The 20,755-nt window shown below is 37.3% G+C and overlaps 1 protein-coding gene across 2 annotated transcripts in view; it reads right to left on the reverse strand.

The window, feature by feature from the left end:
• Positions 1 to 1,453: 1,453 nt before the first annotated feature.
• Positions 1,454 to 20,755, reverse strand: part of tex10 (testis expressed 10) — a 39,566-nt gene continuing 20,264 nt past the window's right edge. For both annotated transcript variants that reach the window (XM_022679541.2, XM_022679537.2), the window contains exons 11-16: positions 16,461 to 16,549; positions 15,190 to 15,323; positions 8,159 to 8,239; positions 7,872 to 8,041; positions 5,453 to 5,663; positions 1,454 to 1,690 (exon numbers count right to left, since the gene is read on the reverse strand). In XM_022679541.2, the coding sequence (XP_022535262.2) occupies positions 1,577 to 1,690; positions 5,453 to 5,663; positions 7,872 to 8,041; positions 8,159 to 8,239; positions 15,190 to 15,323; positions 16,461 to 16,549 (799 nt within the window). In that variant the 3' untranslated portion in view covers positions 1,454 to 1,576. The remainder of the gene's footprint in view (positions 1,691 to 5,452; positions 5,664 to 7,871; positions 8,042 to 8,158; positions 8,240 to 15,189; positions 15,324 to 16,460; positions 16,550 to 20,755) is intronic.

The raw sequence follows: 20,755 nt of genomic DNA on the forward strand, positions 1-20,755 counted from the left end.
AACAGCAAAACAACAATAATTGACCCTTTAATCAAGCATTTATGTGGTCTTTTAAAAGGTAAATAAAGCCCTATCTGGACGGGATTAGTTTCTCAGGTGGTCATGGGGTAATTTTGTCTTTTATGGGGATCCTCTGTGATTTTATTCCTGTCCGGAAAAACCACGTGTGTTTTTCTCAGACGTCCTCTAAGAAAATTACAACCTGAATGGTCTATTGTTTTTCTCTAAACTCTATGGTCCTCCGGTAATTTTAGTCCCGTTCGGACGCACATCTCTGAGTTTATCACCTTTTTGTTGAATAAAATAGCTATTTGTCTACTGCCACGCACCGTAATTACAGTTTGGGTGTGCGTTTCCACTGAGATCCACGTAAACACAACAGCGAGTGGATATGGAGGAACTACTGAACCAATTCCTCACGTGACAACACGATGAGAGAAAAAAAAAATCCATCAATGGTCCTCCTTTTTTTATTGCAGTCGGATACAAGAGCAGAAGTGTAAAATATTTTTCACAGATGCCCCTCCAAAAAAACCACTAATCCTGTCTGGATAGGGCTTAAGAGGGTTTTTCTGGGATTAAAAGCGTGGTTCCAGCTGTAACTGGAATTATCTGCACAAAACTGTGCTGGACTGAGGTGCACAGTTTTTAATAGGCTGTTGCTGCTCCCCCTTAGCCTTGTGCTTCTCGGGCAGCAGCAGTCGGTCACTTAGACACAGAGACATTGCTGTACACTCAAAAATTACAACGCTGTCTATCTACTTCTTGTGTCAAGAATCAAAACATTGCAACACGACATGTTTGATTTAATTATCTTAGGTGACATCGCATGCACACATCGCAATGTTGATGCTTAAATTATATATATCTTGCAGCCGTACAGTTGGTTTACAGTGAACAGCTCTGTTCTATGTATTTGTCAGAATTGTGAACAGGGTTTTATTGTGCAATTTTAGATTGATTGTAATGTAAATGTATTATACGCTGCACTGTGTAAAAGGAAAGGATACCTCATAATGGATGGGTAAGAAAGAAACTGTTGCCAGTGTTTTAGCTGGAAGCTTTGCAGGTCTTTTGGCTTAAATTGAGCAAGCGAATCAGCAAGGATTAAATGAAAGGCTCAGTTCCTCGCAACACGAGCCAGCAGACCAAACACACACCGCCTCATCGACCTCCAAAATAGTTTTGAGGTTTTCATTCAGTCCTAAAAATGCCTCGTCCGTCTGCAGCAGCCTTCTCTAAGCAATTACAGATTTTTTTTTTACTGTCATTTTATACTCTGAGGACTTCTGAGGATCGTTAAAGGGAAACTGCCGGAAGGCTTGGTCGTCGAGTGGTTGCTAAGCGAATGATTAGCGCCTAGCCTGTATATTGCTTGTCTTACCTGTACGAGTAAACACGGTTTAGTTTTTCCGCTAATAAAAGAAAGAATAAAAAAACAGGAACGATGTGCTTAAGTAATTATCACAGCAGGTTTATTTTTTCCCTCGTTTTTAAAAAAATGTGAAAATGGAGAAAAGAATAAAGAAAGGATTAAAGAACACTGAAGAGGAAAAACACTGAATCACGGCGCTGCTTAGAAGATGTCCCTCGCAGCAGCCATGTTGGCTCGGTGAGTGGAGACGGTCACGCTGTAGCAGTAGAGCAGGTCGGTCAGCCACTGCTCCCGAGTCTCCCCGCCAGAGAAACGCTGTGGAGCGAACACACACACACACAAACACACACACAGGTATGTAGTGCAGAGTAGTGAAATGTTTCAGAAATGTCTGATTTCAAATTAAATTTAGTTCATGGTTTAGTTGGAAAAAGTTCAGTGTTTAGTTAGTGAGCGTTATTTACGTTGCACTTCCAAAGGTGAGAGATTTGAGTGGAATTAGCTCTCATTAGGGCTCATTGGTCCTTCTGCACAGATGAATGTAAACATATCTGCTCAGAGACGGAGAAGAAGTTTGTGGATAATCACAGCTCGCGAAGGTGCTAATGGGTAACACCTCCAGAATCTCGACTACGTGGAGTGTAAATCTGCAGGGCTGTACATCAGGTATTACTGAATTATTGAAGTAGGAGTACTAGCAGCTGTGGTGGTACAACAGACTAAAAACTATGCCTATAAACGATTGGGTTTAATCTTTCACGTAAATTTTATGTATTTGTTACTGTCAAAAACAACACTAGTGCACATACACTATAAGTACAAAAGTATTAGGACTCATTTATTCAAGTAACTGTCTTTAAAGGAGAAATCCAATGTGAAATGGTCTTGGGTTGTAGTGAAACATGATGAGTAACAACTACATGATAACTTTTGTTAAATAGTTCATCTCCACTCTCCCCCAGCATTCCCAAAAACAGCTCTTTTAGCCGATGCTCCCAACAGGCTTAAAATGCTAGCAGTAGGGGCATAGCATTGCCCATGTAAAAAAAAAATTACATGCTATTTTTACACCATTAACAAGCTGAAAGTAGCTCCACACCTCATTGGTACTTTCAGGTAGTCCTCAGGCAACTGCCATGTTGAAATTAAGGGCATTTTCACACCAGCATTATTTGGTCCGGTGAAAATAATCTCTGGTCTGTTGGTAACTTTAGTGGGTACCACTTTAAAATAAGACTACCTTTATAAAGGGTTTATAAATGGTTTACAATTAGTTTATTAATGGTTACTAATTAGGTTGTAAATGCCTTAAAAATCATTAATAATCAGTTATAACACATATGTAGAAATGGCAACAATATAGATGGCTGTGGGGTCACTATTTGACAAACAACAGATCATTGTTGCCCTTTCTACGTATGTGTTATAACTGATTATTAATGCATTTAAGGCATTTACAACCTAATTAATCACTATTAATAAACTAATTGTAAACCATTTATAAACCCTTTATAAAGGTAGTCTTATTTTAAAGTGGTACCCTTAAGTGCGGTTTGATTAAGCAGGTGTGAAAACAGTAATCGCACTCGGTGCAGATCAAAAGAACCGGACGGAAACCTGCTTGAGGAGGTGGTCTCAGTCTGGTCCCAAACAAACTCTGGAGCTTGTGGTAACAACGTGATCCGGTCTCCATCCAACCCAGCTATTAAATATAGTCCACTTATTTGAGCTAAACTGTTGGTAAGGTGCAGTTTAAACTGATATACTAGCCAGATAACGCTAATTACCACAGCTGTGAACAAACACTGTGTCCATGCACACACGGTCTGTGCTGCGTTCACTGCTCATAGCCGTGTGACTCCGTGTACAATGTTTACATCTGCGCTGCACGTAGAAACACTATGTCGGAAAACGTAGTGTTTCAGCGTTAAGACTTGTGTTAAACACAGAGATATACGCGCTGGAACACAGAATCTTCTTGCTATATTTACTTTCTTGTATATTTATATTTACTTCCACGCCAGACAGCTCTGACCAATCAGAGGACACAGATTGCTCGCGTGGTTTATTGGTGAACATTTTGGTGCATTTAGGTTTATGCCTCTGTAAAACCAAACCAAACAGAGGGAGAAAATGCTCCAAGTAAACAAACTCATCAACTGTTTCGGACCAAAGAAACAAACTACACAAGTCACAATGAGCCTATGCCCCTATCGCTAGTATTGTATGCTTGTTGGGAGCATCAGCTAAAAGTGCAGTATTTGAGAATGTTGCGGAAGAACAGAGATGAGCAAGTCGACAAATGTTCTTACTCATCATGTTTCATTAAACCACAAGTTCATTTCACACTGGATTTCTCCTTTAATGTCTGGAGAAGGCTATCTACACGACTCTGAGAACTGTTTAATTAGAAGTGTTTAGTTTAGAAGTGTTTAATCAGTGAGGCATTAGTGTGGTCAGGATGTTGGATGATCACCACTTCACCTCATCCCTCTATCAGCACTGGATAGAGCACAACCATTCCAGAGAACCCAGTTCTACACAGCAAATTTAGTTTTTTGGAATAAACTCCCTGGGAGTTAATATCAACTCATTTTAAGTGTATGTGCGTAACCATAGAAGAGTTAAAGTAACTCTTTTCTGGGAGTTGGCCTTTTAACTCTGTTCAGGAGTTAAATCTGAACTCCTGTGGGAGTTAAAATACTTATCTCATCTAGAGTAAAATACAGCTCTACATAGTTAACATAAACTCCTTCCTACTGTTAACAAATAATGCAAAATTTTATTAAACAAATATTATTAAAAAACATTGTAATATTTTACAATCCTGACACATTTATGGGTTAAAATGACACCAAAAAGCATCGTACTGATTACAGTAACAATTTTATACTCAACAAGTTTATGCCAGTGTATTTTTCCATTGCATGGTAACTTAAATCCTGCATTGCAGTTCTCAGTGCATTACCAGCACTTTGTCACACTTAACAGTGCAGATGCTGGTAACTTGCTCTTATAGCCAACAACACATCGGCTAGGCAAACAACCAAAGAAATACCCGAAGAAAGGTAGCCCTGGTGGGCAAGACTACACACTGATGGTAAGCTGGGATTGGGGGACACGCCCATTAGAGAGTTCAGTCACGATCCTCAACACCTTGGAATAAACTCTGAAATACTACACCGCCAAAGAGTTCCCCTCAACTCAACATGTAGTTTAAGCTGCAGAATAAACTCACACAGTTTAACATTTTCACACACTTTTGTTTAACTGCAGATTTCTTAACTCCAGAAATTTGCTGTGTACTTTGTGCTATTTTTTTTGTTTTAGATAGGTTGATGTTTATCTGCTTCAGAGAGTCCTATTCTATTGGCACTACTTCTCTAAATGGACTACACATGCTGTAAGTGTGTGCACTTGAACATCTGTATCAGCACTGGGAGCACCTAGGACTAAATGCTTACTTTAAAAGCCGTGTCCACAAATATTTGGACATACTGAGTATGATGTAATGCACTGATACAAACTACAGAAGTATAAATCTGTCTTTAACCCTTCTACCATACTCAAATTTACTAACACCCCTTATTCTCTGGATCAACATGATCCCAGCAATTTAGACCTCCAGAAAATTCTTATAATTACATTTAAATAAATTTGTTAGCAAAGTTTATTTGCCAGTTACTTTATGTTTATTTGATTAATTAAGAGTGGTTCTGCCATTATTATAATATTATATTAGTATTATGTAAGTATAATAAGTATTGTGTTATGAAGTTAGGGCCTAAAGTGAAGAGACATTTAGACAAAGATTAAAAAACTGAATGTCATCTTGACCTCTACATTATTACCACACAAATATGTGTAAAAATTAGATTTCTTATGTTTTACGCAAATAAAACAGCCTTAATAAAACAGATATTGAATTTGAAACATTTGAAATATTTTATTTATTTTTTTACATATTGTCTTCATCAAATAAAGAATTTTTTTTTAGAGACTTTAAACTTCGAATAGGGTCAAAATTACCCCAAAGATAATAGGAGGGTTAAGTTGTGTAGTGTGTGTTTGCTATACCGTCAGGTCCTGAATGATGTTCTGCAGCAGGGCGCTGTTGGCAGCCATGTGGTTACGGAGCTGCGTGTGCTGCAGGAGCAGCGAGAGGATCTGAGCCAGCAGAGGGAGCTCCGACTCACACAGGTCACACACGCGCAGAGACTGCAGCACCAGCCGCAGCAGCCGAGGCACCGTGCTCAGAGCCGCGAAACACGCCTCCCACACCGCATCCCTGTGGACCAGACAAGATCATTTACACAAGAACAACCAGCACACAGTTTAAGCCTAGCTAAAGCAGCAGCAGGAGACGGTTCTTAGGATGAGCCTTTTAGGATGTCTTTGAAGATTTATTTACATCATCTACAGTATACTGACCCCAGCTAGACCAAGCTAGCTGCATTCGTTTCTTATAGTGACTCAATTATCTCATCTAGCACTGAGCTCCCCCTACAACTGTGAGGTGCAATTTACATTTTAAGCCACTACTAAAGGACACTTTGTACTCATGCCTTTCTGGACAAGCTGAGAGATACAGAAGCAGCATCTAAACTAAAATAAATAATGCTGACTGATGCAGTAGAGTAATATTATAGGATTTTACATAATTATGACTGAACGTTTTTGCATTATGTGGTTCTTGCAAGCACTTTCTAGCCTGCTTCAACAAATGTTACATAGGGCAGTAGCAGTCTTCCAGACCAGAATAGCCACAGTATAGACACTACTCTACCTATTTCTATTATTATTATTATTATTATTGACCTAGTATTAAGACCTACAATCTAATCTACTATTACATGTCAGTGAAGCATCACAAGGATTTTGAAGCTGTAGAAATGCCACATAATGTTGCTTAAATATGGGGAATTGATTACTAATTCAGATTTTTCATATTAATGTTCTAATTTTCATGTATATACACACCTCTGACTTTAAATCTAAAAACTGGGACTAGATTTATAGCAACTAAACAGAATTTTAACTGTATTCAACCTCAGAATTTTAACCCATCCTTGGCACTTAAAAAACACACATCTCAGCAGTAAATAAGGGCAGAAAGAACACACTTGGAGTGCCCAGTGGTGAGGGGCTTTGCTCAAAGGCACTGCAACCTTCACTCTCCCATGTCACCCTCCTACCCATCCTTTCTAGCCTTACAGTAGCAATAGAAAATATCCAGTGAAAGATCTCTGACGGAGGATTTCAGATGAATTTGGATGCCATTAACGAGGTGACATTAACTAGGTTGTGCAGCATCTGTCACAGAAAAATCCAGAAAAATGTGGATTTGGACAGGACTAAAAATGTTAAACCAGTAAAAAACTGCAAAATATTTACTCAGTAGAATCGCATTCAAACAGGACATACATTTCTCTATATTTTTGTCTATAAGTATTTATATATGCACATATTTTAAGGCTTCTTTTTATTACATTTTTTGTAAAATATTTTGGATTATTTGAAATTTAAAGTTAAACAACCGGAAACTCCAAGTTTTTTTAAGTATTATTACTTATTAACCACTAATGATTCAGTAATTACCATAAACTTCATTACCGCTGGGAAACTTGTATAGTATAAGTCACGGGAGTGCAAATAATGTAAATATTGGTCTATGTACAAGAAACGGGCTTTAAGCAATACAATACAACAAGCAGAACAATGGCACACTAATATACAGTTCCAGTCAAAAGTTTGGAACCATCTTAAATTCAATAGGTTTTTACCTATGAAAAAAAATCATATGGAATTATTTAGTAAACAAATAAGTTCTAGACAAAGCAGAATATGTTGTATATTTTAGATTCTTCAAAGTAGCACGTTTTGCTACTTTGATGACAGTTTGGACATCTCTGCATTTTTTTAGTCAGCTTTATAAGGTAGAGTCACATGTTCAGCTGTGCTGAACTTATCAAGAGTTAAATTACTGTGTTTGAGAGCATCAGTTGTTAAATTGTGAAGAGGTAGAGTTGGTATACAGTGAACAGCTCTATTAGAGTAATATTCTAATCCATATTATGGCTAGAACTATTTAACTAAGTAAAGAAACATAAATACACTTTAAGAAATAAAAGTCAGTCAATCCGAAACATTTTAACTTCAACTGCAGTCTCAAAGACCATCAAAATATTATGATGAAACTGGCTCTCATCAGTGCTGCCCAAAAAAAAGCAAGACCAATAGTTATCCTGTTGCACAGGATAAGTTAATCAGAGTTACCTAAATGCTTTACAGAGTATTTTGGTTTGTTTAACACTTTTAAGTTACTACATGATTTTTTATGAGTTCCTTCATAGTCTGAATCAATTCAGCATTCATTTACAGTGTAGGAAAAAAAAGGAAAATCTTTGGCAGTTGGTTATTCTGACAATGATGGTGGTGATTTTTAGTAGCAATAATACTAGTATTATTATGTTGTGCATGAATTGAGTGGACAAACCTCTTGCGGGCGCTCTGCTCCAGCTGGAGCAGCAGACTGAGCATGCTCAGACAGCAGTCAGACAGGAAGTGGAGGAGCGTGTCGCTGGGCAGGAAGTTGAGATCCAGCAGGCGTGGAACACACCTCAGCACTGCGGCACACACGCAGTCTGGCACCACCACCAGCCCACACTGCAGATGAGCAGACAGAGGGAGTCAGTCACAGAGTTAAAATAGACTCCGAGCGGAACATTTCAGACATCATCTGATGTCATTTTACAGCAGTCACTCACTCACAGCTTTACTCACCAGGTTCCTCACAATAGCATTCTGCAGAACATCGAAGCACTGAGACCGAGAGCCCAGAGTTTCCAAGCAGTGGCACACCTCCTGCAGACATACACATATATATATATAGATTACATGCGTTTATAACCGAGAAATCTCAATCTTTCATTTACTGTTAACCATCAAGATCAATATAGATATATATATATATATAGATAATCTTTCAATAGAACTCTTTCCTGCGTCTTTCCAGTTTAGAGAGGGTCATTATCAGAAGTAATTAGATGCAAAACGTAAAGCCGAACTAAATTAAAACAAATCAGAAATAGAAAGAGGGAGAGAAATTTTAGAAAATTTAAATATGTAAGTGGACAGAAGTTTAGTGTGAAGATTTTATAAACATTGTTGGTAGGTTGTCGGGGTGGGGCAATGTTGTGCTATTTAACACTGCTACTACAAATACCTGTAAAATTACAGAAGATCCACTATATATACAGCTCTGGAAAAAATGAAAAGAACACTTCAGTTTCTGAATCAGTTTCTCTGATTTTGCTATTAATAGGTACACGTTTGAGAAAAATGAACATTGTTGTTTCATTCTATAAATTACGGACAACATTTCTCCCAAACTCCAAATAAAAATAAGGTCATTTAGAGCGTTTATCTGCAGAAAATGAGAAACTGCTGAAATAACAAAAATATTAGAGCTTTCACACCTCAAATAATGCAAAGAAAACAAGTTCATATTCATATTTCTTTTTGACTGATGTCATAGATTATGTTAAGACTTTCGTAGTGTTGATGTACGTTTTTGTTTATAATTTTTGTATACTCTCCATTTTCTCAAATGTATGTGTGTGAATATATAAAATGCTATTTGTTTCAATTCCAAGGTTCTATTATAATGCAGAGATTTCTAATTGTAAAACCAATAAAACAGATGTTAACAAAAATCTTTAAAGGTTAATTTACCCTAGTAATGTTTCTGGATTTCATCCTTTGTCTTACTTTTCTGTACTTCAATATAACGTTTTTGTTGTTACTTTACAGTGTTTTCCTTTATCAGTTCTAAAGTCTTTTCTGTAAATTAATTAAATGTTCATTGTTTTTTTTTTTTAACTGAATTTTTTAAATATAATTTCCCCAGTATTCCTTTGCCAATTTAACAGATAGTTTCAGAAAATTAACATTTTTCATTGATAAATTTTAACAAATTCGAGTTCTATTCCTAGATGCTGGAATATTAGAATTTGAGCTTTTTAAGCCAAAATAAAATATCCATACATAAAAACCCTCACAACTCGACTGTAGTGGGAACGCAAAACTATTTTTAGGTAGGAATTAGTCCTAGACTTTGTATCTATTTCAATGGAGATTCTCCATTCACACTGCTGTACAGTCCAGGACTAGGCCCAATCCCTATTTGAAAAATTGACCAATAGGATTAGTTTCTATGGGATTAGGCCTAGTCCTAGCAATTTTAGTAGCAGAAACCCTTGAAAAAATAAACATTTTCTGAGAACAAAAGGCTACACACACACACACACACACACACACACACACACACACACACACACACACACACACACACACACACACACACACACACACACACAGTGACAGGTTTAAAGGGTTACCTGGTCACTGACACCCGTTTGCTGTAATGGAAGCTGACACTGGACAGATTAGCGAAGGCCCGTCGCTCTCCTGACTGATATTTTATGAGCACAAACAATAAATAAGAGTGTGTGTACGCGTGAAATCAAATCGTGCTAATGGCATTAGAGCGGATTGGATTAAACAGATGAAGGGGGATGCGAATGTCATTCAGAGCGGGTTATTATCAGACATTAATCAAACTAAAGACGTTAACACACATTACACACGCTTTAGATTAGATACGCCTGATTGGCAATAAAGGAGTGGATCCCCAGCAGTTCTACACATACACACACACACACGTGTGCATACGTACGAGCGCACACACACACACTCAAACATCTGCTGCTTCACAATCTATTTAGATCCTAATTACCAAGCTTACAACCTGAAAAACGGTGTAAAGTAACAATTTCTTTAAGTGTTCATTTACCATAAACTGTGGGTGTTGTTATATCTCGAAAATGTGTGAAAATGGAAAATATGTTTTACAAATCAGAAAATATACATGTGTGACAAACAGTTCAAATTTAGAATGCTGAAGGAAAAAGTAATGTAGATTTTTTTTGTGGTTTCTGGTTTTCACAGCTTATTGAAATCAGTGGAAAAGTTCTGTCAAAAACTTGGTTTCTCAAATTTTAACCACAATCTATATTAGTCATGTTTCAAACGAAATTAAAATAGTTGCTTGTAAAAAGAATATAAAACAGTGCTGGTATTTTACTGTGCCTACTTTCATAGACAGTTGGAAATATTATATATATAATATATATAAAGGAAAGTAAATACTTATATTCTGTTTACAAATTAATATATTTGTCTATGCAGACATTTATTTTAATAATACTGATCGATTGTAATTCGGTCCTATGTTACTGTAACTATATATATAAAGTTCTTCTTCTTATATCTCGTTCTTTATTTGATTACATATTTATTTATTTCCCCACACTTTATTTTTTACATTGCAGCCTGATGGAATTAATATATTTGATTGCATTTTATAGATGTAATTTTTTTTGTTTAAAAAAAAAAAAAAAAAAAAAAAAAAAAAAAAAAAAAAACTTAGCACAAATAATGGATATAGTTTATGTCAGGGGGGTATTACGGTAACTGGTCTAAGTCCAGGACCCACATTTTTTCATTGTCAAGTCATGACCCACTTTTATAGAATACAAACCAAACAAATAAAAAATAGCCTTTAAAACCCATTTAAACATAGATATACATGCAAAGTGAATTTTAAGAGCATTTATTTTTAAGAAACATGGCAACTGCATGTATAAAAGTTACTTCTTTACACCAAAAATGTGATATTTCATTTCTTTGCATATCTCTGCATTCAGAGTACACTAGTTAAAAAACACTCTCTGTCTCTTTTCCCCCCAATATAAAAGACAAAAAAAAAGAACAAAATCAGATGACCAATTAAAAAAAAAAAAAAAAAAACATTTTTTAAGAATCGCTGCTGTTAAAGCTTAGACCAGGTCCAAAAAATCCAGCCCGACCCAGCCTGACCCAGCCTGAGCCTGTGCACATTCTGCCCGACCCGAACTAAAAACTGTTTTTGTGAGCCTGAGCCTGATTTAAAGCCCACATTTTTTTAGTAAGTAGAGCGTTAAAACTGAGCTAAAAACATTTTTGGGCTGTTTGAATGACTGAACTCCTTTCAGAATAATGTGAATTAACATTGCAACACTGAAGAAGCATAGATCTATTACTTAAAGAAAAACGTTTATTAAGAACAGATCTGCTCGTCTACTCTAATATAAGTAACAATGTCTAAGAAAATAAAATACTTTCTGAACAAAAAATATATGCAAAACACATAAAACAACAATAAAGCTCCGCACTGCACACTCATTAAACTAAAATAGACAAAGAACAATAACATGATTTACAATGACAATGACTCTGCTACTCTAAAATAATGAACAATGTTTAAGAATATAAAACACTTTCTGAACAAACCAATGTTTTTATTTTAAGTATAGCTTTAAAAATAGATTTATGTGCTTAGTGCAAAACACATAAAACAACAATAAGGCTATATGTGAACAAGCAGAGGAGCTGACATGTGTGCAGTGCTCACTGCGCAGTGCCAGAACTGTGTGATTATAACATTATAACCCTTTTTTTTTTTTAAACAGTTTGATTTGTTAATTTGCTATATTGTGATTTTATGGCATAGCTTCATATAAAATTAAAAAAGGATAAAAACAAAGCCAGATCTGATCGGGCAGAGAATCTAAGCTCTAGCTTCTGTATGTGTAACACAAAAACTAATTACAAAATATAACACAGTTCAATTTGACACAAAGCAGCTTCAGAGATTCAGGTCTGAGCCTCTTTTAAGAAAGCAAATGGTGACAGCAGTAAAGTATGTCCAAATGTTTGAGTACACCCCTTTTAATGAATGTATTCTGCTACTTGCTGACACAGGTGTGCAAATGCACACACACAGCTTGCCTAGTCCCTGTGGAGAGAAAAACTCTCTGGAGCAGATAAACATGGACCTGTTAGGGCCATCTCTAATCCAAGGTGTGACATGTCTAGGGGTATAAAGCCCCTCCAGTACTGAGCTGTGGAGCAGTGGAACTGTGTTCTCTGTAAAAAAAATACTGCTCCATCCAATACTTTTGGGAATATTTGGGAAGTTGGGGAGTCTAGGATCCTTATACTCTTAATTTGGAGAAAAAAAAAAGAATGAGCAGGTGTCCCAATACTTTTGCCCATATAATGTATCTACATATCGTCACTGTCTAATGAAAAACCCTTATCTCCGTTTTTGTCTATTTTTAGTTTACTACATAATTTTAACAGACAAAGTGTCCCTTACCCTGTGCCAAAATTTCTTGATGAACTGACCAATAAAAACTGAAATAAACTCTTTTTACATTGACTTCCACTGAAAGTTTATAAGGTTTTTTCTCTCTCCTGTAAGGTTGCTGTTTTGGAGATCAGCGACAGCTGATTATAGATCTGGACAGCGACAATATGTACCATTACATGAACCAGACATTTTATATTGTTATTTTGTTTCTTATTAAACATGTGAACAAAATTAGATAAAGCTATAAAGCATGCATACTAAAAATAGTGCTGCAGCAGACCATTTAGGACCATTTTTTAGGTTGTTCTTTGTTTTAGTTTATGATGCGGGTGTACATAATTGATAATCAGGATGTTCTTAGACGCAAATTGTTAATTATTATAAGACAGTTACCTTTTTTTTTATTAATTCAATGACCATAAACTGTCCTTTTATCGTATTATTTTATCTTAACTTAGTCCAGATTTGTGTGGCTTCTTGAAAAGTTTGCTCAAAGTTTTTGGAGAGAGGTGCTGTGAGGCTATTTCTCAGAACTAGATAAAAAAAATAAAAACTCTAATTAAGTCTGCACTTGATATTGAACGTGTGCTGTACGAATGTGTGTGTGTGTGTGTGTGTGTGTGCGTGTAGGATCACACTCTTTTCCTCATTAAGGCCCATTATTCTCCATCAGTCTCATCTGTTGGCATCAACTCCCCCCTCGTCACCCCTCATTACCATATCCACGCCGATGCCAGCCACACACACATGCTGATTGACTCGGACATAGAAATGAAAGTCAGGCGTAATTGTACAGAGGAATTAGCAGGACGGGTGTGTGTGTGTGTATGAGTGAGAGTGAGAGAGAGAGAGAGAGAGAGAGAGAAAGAGAGAGAGGGGGAGAGAGGCAGAGGGGAGAGACCCTCGCCTGAGGGCATGGTTTTGTTGAGTTTTAATTTCCGTGTAAAATGTCAGGCAGTGATGGTGTCCGCTGGCTGGCATTAGCATTTCGCTTTAGCCGCCGGCACTCTGATAACCAGCCCTTATTGAAATATGGAGCCACCTACACCGGTGCACCGCGATAAACCTTCCCCCCACCCCACAAAACTAGCCCTCTCCAGGGGGAACTAAAACACTTGCATGAGTGTGTGTGTGTGTGTGAGTGTGTGTGTGTGGAATACAAACGCAAACAGTCAGAAAAGGAAGGATTCAGATGGTGTGTGTTTGTGTGTGAGAGAGAGACAGCATGGATGATTAAGGTAATAAACAGAATTAAGAGGTCAACAACTCAGAGAGCTTTAAATCGTGAATGTTTGTAAATATGGAGGAGGAAAAAGTCCAAAAGTCCATCACCTCAGTCTTATGGCCTAGGAATATAAGACTTAACAGGCCATGCATGATTTGAACTACATGGCGTCTCTAAATAATAGCAAACACATGGATAAAAACATGGCTAATAGATTAATAAAGAAATGCAGAATGAAGAGAAAGTTCGATCAACTGTAATATCAGGGGTTGTTGCTGCAGTTGGTCAGGTCTAGGTTCAGCAACAGTATGTGCTGAAAGAATGAGGTCAGCTGACTAGTGAATATACTGAATAAAGACCAGGTTATTTCATCAATGGATTTTTGTCTTCTCTGATGACACGGCCATATTCCAAGATAACAATATCAGGATTCATGGGGCTGGAATTGTGAAAGAGTGATTCAGGGAGCATGAGATCATCATTTTCACACATGGTTTGTTCACCACAGAGTCCAGACCTTAACCTCATTGAGAATCTTTGGGATGTGCTGGAGAAGACTTTGTGTAGAGGTCAGACTCTACCATCATCAGTGCTGCAAGATCTTGGTAAAAATTAATGCAACACTGGATCGAAATAAATCTGCTGACATTGCAGAAGCTTATTAAAACAATGCTACAGTGAATGTGTGCTGCAATCAAAGCTAAATGAAATATTAGTGTGGGAGACCTTTTTTTTTTGTCAGGCAGTGTAATCTCAAATTGTAAAGAAGGTTTTCTGCTTCTCCTGTAAAGTTTAAATTCTGGAGATACAAGGTTTTAGTCCAACAGTCAATAAATCTGCTAACCAAACAGAGGTAAGAGAGAAAGGCCTCCTTATTATGACGTCTTCAACAAGTGTCCCTAAGGTGTACAGTTTAGCGATTTGGTATTTAAAATGGTACTATTCATAAAGTGAGTGAATTCTTAACAAAAGAAATTCTTATCAAAAATGAATCAGAGTTGAAAAAAATAAGAATGAAAAGAAAATCAAACCAAATGTTCACTTTATCAATCTTCAACTCACCAAAAGAAGACCCAGTGACTCTGTGTATGTGTGTGTGTGTGTGTGTGTCTGCGAGTGTGTGTGTGTTGTGGCTGATTCGGTATGCTGAGCTGGCAGTGAAGAGGAACAACTAATCCCAGCCCTGACTGACCACTATAGAGTATCAGAGGGATTATGAGAGAGGGTCTGATTGAAATGAGGGAAAATGAGACATGGAGAGAGAGAGAGAGAGAGAGAGAGAGAGAGAGAGAGAGAGAGAGAGATGGACAGACAAAGGCATAGAGTGATGCTCACCTCAACCACGTCCCAGTGGTGTGTGAACTGCTCCAGCGGGGTGGGGAACACACTGAGGGGTGAGAGGGACGAGGAGGGCAGCAGGCCTTCTTCTCCTGCCTGCTGGAGCACTCTCAGACCCTCCGAAGAAAATCCTAAGAGAACAGGAGACCAACAGGAAAGAATTAATACAACCAATAAAGAAGGAATAACTCTATTAAATCTCATACCTCCATTTCCCTCCTTACTGTTATATATACATACAGCTCCATCTCAGTTTCTGAATCAGTTTCTCTGATTTTTCTATTTATAGGTTTATGTTTGAGTAAAATGAACATTGTTGTTTTAATCTATAAACTACAGACAACATTTCTCCCAAATTCCAAACAAAAATATTGTCGTTTAGATCATTTATTTGCAGAAAATGAGAAATGACTGAAATAACAAAAAAGATCATTCAGAGCATTCAGACCTCAAATAATGCAAAGAAAACAAGTTCATATTCATAAAGTTTTAAGAGTTCAGAAATCAACATTTGGTGGAATAACCCTGGTTTTTAATTACAGTTGTCATGCGTCTTGGCTTGTTCTCCTCCACCAGTCTTACACACTGCTTTTGGACAACTTTATGTCACTCTTGGTGCAAAAAATCAAGCAGTTCAGCTTGGTTTAATGGCTTGTGATCATCTATCGTTTTCATCTTTCAAGTTTATTGCTTTAAAATCATGTGATGTATAATGCATTATTAAGGCAGTATATTATCATTATATCAGTTTCTGTAAAGCTGCTTTGTGACATAGGTCAATGTGATTTGAGGACAATAATACTGCTTATCACAATTATTTCTGTGTGTCATTATATCATTAAATAAATAGACATTTTGACAGACGTAGCTGTAAGTGTTTACTGTTAAAATAAAAATGTTTAAATATGTCCATATGTTTAAATGTGTCCAACACAAAGAGTTTCATGCAGTTTTTAATTGCTTTTAATGTAGATAGACATGTGCTGCTGTTCTGAGATCATCTCTGTTATTCACTTTATCTATTAATGGTCTATGAATAGACGGACAGACAGACAGACAGACAGACGGACAGGTGGATCAGTTGCATGTTACAGTGTGTGTGTGTGTGTGTGTGTGTATATGTGAGCACACACAGTGTGCGTTTCTCTCTTAATTCACTCTTTGGCACCACAGTCAATGAGACAGCTGCCAACAATTCATGTCTAGCATTGTGTGTATGTGTGTGTGTGTGTGTGCATGTGCGTGTGTGTGTGTGTGTCCGTGCACACCTGTCAGAGTGGAGAAAAGGAAACTGAGGTAATCCACGTCCCTCACTGGCACATCCTGTGAACTGCTCGACCAGCCACTTAGAGGAGACCTGCAGAAGACCACACACACACACACACACACACACACACACACACACACACACACACACACACACACACACATTACTGAGCAGTGGTCCAGCACTGATCTGCTCTCCCATTACAATGTGCCGCACTGTACCGGTGTGTGAGCGCGTGCAGTGAGAATGTCACTCTAAAAATATACCAAACCTGAGCTCGCCCATTTCCTCCGAGAACAATCCTCTACCTCACTCCCTCTCACACACACACACACACACACACACACACACACACACACAGACTTAATATATGAATTCACACACTATAGGCTCAGATACAGTTCAATGCATAGACTCTTTACCTCACATTACCTCTCGAGCAGCCACATTAACTATGTACTAGGAGTTTTCCATGTCATCATTTTGCACATGATAAAATACAAAAAATGCACTCTCAGACCAGGAGAACATGAAGCCAACAGAAATGTATGAATACAAAAAAAAGAAGGAATAACTCCTGTCTCAAAACTGTCTTTTCCCCTTTTACTGTTTTTAAACATATATATTACATGTATGAGAAGTTCCTTGCTTTATAGTTGTGTAATTGCACTATTATGCTATTATATTACTATTATATCAGTTTCTGTGAAAATGCTTCGAGACATCAGTTGTAAAAATAAAATCTATAAAGGCCAATGTGATTTGATGACAATATGGTTTATCAAAATTATTGCTGTGCAATGAATATGCCGCACTGAAAGCAGTCCTCAAAAACAGTACCTTTTTGTCCTTTCAAGCAGTACGTTTTTGTTTGTTATTCACAGAAAAGCTTTTAGGATAGTTTTACGCATGGACTGACTATTCTGCACTTTATTATTGCTGTAGATTTACATTATGTTTTTTAAATTATTTATTTTCTTTTTATATATTTTTTTATTTATAATTATATTATAATTTTATTTATAATTTTAGGTAAGTTACTGTTGTTTACAAAATAGAAACTTACAGATTGCTTTGTTTCTACTGAAACTGTACTGTTACTGCTATTATGAAAGTTACAAACTGTTATATTTATACTGAAAAAAACTTTTTAAATGCAATAGTTTACTTTTAAAATAAATCAATTATCTTTCAGTGTTTTTTGGGGGTGTAAAAAAATATTGATATTTAAGTATTTAAAAAAAATAGTTTGCAATGCTACATCTATTCTAAAAACACAATATATTTTTGTAATTATTTGATAAGATTTAAAAATAGGGGTCAGACTGTGGACCACTGTTAGATCTCACTGTTCTGACTGCATAAAATAAGTAGATTGTTCTTCTACTAAGATTTTATAAACATTCACAATACATCACCTTGCTTACAGTACTGCAATATATTTAGCAATAAATTAAATCATAACCCCTGTTGTCACGTCTGGTGCTGTAGGTGCTCCCACACAAAGCTCTAACGGAGGTTTTCAGTCTAACAACTACACTACACAGAACGCACCACCCGCTGACATCACACACACACCTCCTCACGTAACACCTCACCTGCTTCCTCTAGGAAGCCCTGAATACTGATTACCTGCAGTATAAAAGGACACTCCACGCACACACCTGTGCCACGTATTGTTTGGTTTATCCACTTTACAAAGCGTTATTTTCTCGGTGATTGGTTTTCTCGTGTATGACCTTGCTCTTTGTTTTTTCAACGCCGATTTCTGCCTGTACCTCTGATTGTGGATTTACTGTGTTTGATCTGGGCTGTTTAACGTTTCCGATTTTTGGATTATCTCTGATGCTGGCTTCCTCGTGTATGAACTCTGGGACTGTTTCCCGTTTATGGTATCATCTTGTCTACGTGGCTACTGTTTTCCGGTGCTCTACTGTTTCTGTTTACGACTACCCCTGTACAATCCAAGCCTGTAATAAACACCCTTTTTATCTGTATCTGCGAGTGTCTGTATTCTGTCCCAAATATGACACCTGTATTGTTAATGTACTGTATCATCCAGTTTTTTCCCTAATACACAGCCAGTATTGATGAGTGATATGATTGAAATATTGTGATATTCTTATTAGGTCATATCGCTCGCCTCCATGTATAGTACTTACATTGGGCACAATCTCAACCTTGTCCTCCTCATCTCCAACTAAAGCTACAGTGAGCCTTTCTTGTGTCCAAATGATTCTCACAGTAAATTAAAGGTCTACTACTGCAATATTCCTTGCATATTAATTAGCGACTGTTTTGGCTTGGGGACAAAATTAAGAAACACAAAATTTCGCAATCGCGTCAATCAAGCCTCGGGGGTTCAATTCCTAACAGCCCCCCAGGCAGGGCTCAGCTCTGTCCTGCACGGTCTCAAGGTGTTAATGGTAAGCTGAACTGCAGGGGACGGGGTTTGGGAAATGCCTGATGGAAGTCCTTTAATACTGAATATCTGCCAATCCTGACATTTGCATTTTTGTAAACAACAGTTAAACAGGGTACAAGTTCTTTAGAGTTAGTACACCCTAATCATAATTAGGTAAGATATGTTAGGCTACCATTTTCCTGACTATACACTACAGGCCAAAAGTTTGGACACGCCTTCTACTTTTCTTAATTTTCATGACTATTTACATTGTAGATTCTCACTGAAGGCATCAAAACTATGAATGAACACATGTGGAGTTTTATATACTTAACAAAAAATGATCTGTCCTCCACAGTCACCGGACCTGAACCGAATCGAGATGATTTGGGGTGAGCTGGACAACAGAGTGAAGGCAAAGGGGCAAACAAGTGCTAAACACCTCTGGGAACTCCTTCCTTTAAGACTGTTGGAAAACCATTTCAGGTGACCACCTCTTGAAGCTCATTGAGAGAGTAATCAGTAATCAGAGCAAATGGTGGCTATTTTAAAGAAACTAGAGTATAATTTATTTTATTTTTTTTAGTTATTTCACCTTTTTTTCTCAAAGCATGTGAATTCCGACTCAAAAATCTTTTAGCTCAACATTGTAAACAGAGACAACATTGTAAACAGAGCCTTATGCAGATCTTTAAGTGTTGCACACAAATTTCAGTGTCGGGATAAAATCATGAGAATCTTGCTAGGGTCGATGTGATGTATGAGTGATGTATTTTGTATGCTCTGTTATGTCATATTTGTGGTAATACACTGAATGCTGGGATATGTAGTCACATTGGATTAGTAAATGTAGAAACGCTGAGCAAAACAAGCAACTGTTTGAGCATGGCACATCTTCTTCTATGTCCGAATATTTAAAGTGTCAGTCTGTATTATGTAGTTTATAAACAGAAATCAGAAGCATTTCTGAGAGGAGAAGGGGTAAAATATTGTGTTTATTGGTACCAGTGTGCTGGATCGACCATTCCTGCTAAGCCTAACATATTCATTCTAAAAACTAAAGTGTCTGGTCGGAGCGGCTGGTGGAGCAATGGAGACTTCAGAAGAGGAAACTCAGAGCTCAGTAACTCATTTACTCAGTAAAAACAAAGAAATGAAGGAGTGAAGTTTCTGACTGAGCGCGCTCGCTCTTTCTCTGACTGAGCCTAACTTGGAATTGGATTCATCCGCATCACACCCATCCAGTTTAAAATAATTCGTCCGCATGCTCGGTGCAATTACCCATTTTCACCAGAGAGGGCCCTAAATCCCCTAAATCCCAAAACTTACGGACATCAGCTTTAACATATATCCAGTACTAACTGACATACTGCCGATATAACAGAGTGACGGGATCAAACATTTATAAAGTATTTGTGGCAAATGATGTTTGTTTGTTGACACTGCAATAAAACATTAATGACAAACAATTGCCTAATCAGACATCCCCACTTACCATATTTTTAAGACCATAAGGCGTACCATATTATAAAATGCACCATCAGTGAACAATCTTTTTCAAGTCTATTTTCATACATAAGGTGCACTGGATTATAAGGTGCATTTTTGAGAAAATTAAAGGATTTTAAGTGCGCCTCATAGTCCGAAAAATACGATAGTACATCACCAAGCCAGATGTTTTGGAGAGCGCCAAAGGCGAGATTTTGTGGAAACTGCCCCATTAATAGTCATGATTTTCTCTGAAAGAAATGGGACATTGGTGGCCAGGGTGCGTATGTGTGGTCACTCAAGGACAATCCGTTAATTCTCCAGCTATTTACCCTCAGACTGCATTATTTGAGACTGGCTGATGTGGGTCAACATCGGGCCAATAAATCACTTTTATTCAATTT

Source organism: Astyanax mexicanus, chromosome 1 (genome assembly GCF_023375975.1).
Source record: "Astyanax mexicanus isolate ESR-SI-001 chromosome 1, AstMex3_surface, whole genome shotgun sequence".
In the NCBI taxonomy this organism is placed as follows: Eukaryota; Metazoa; Chordata; class Actinopteri; order Characiformes; family Acestrorhamphidae; genus Astyanax; species Astyanax mexicanus.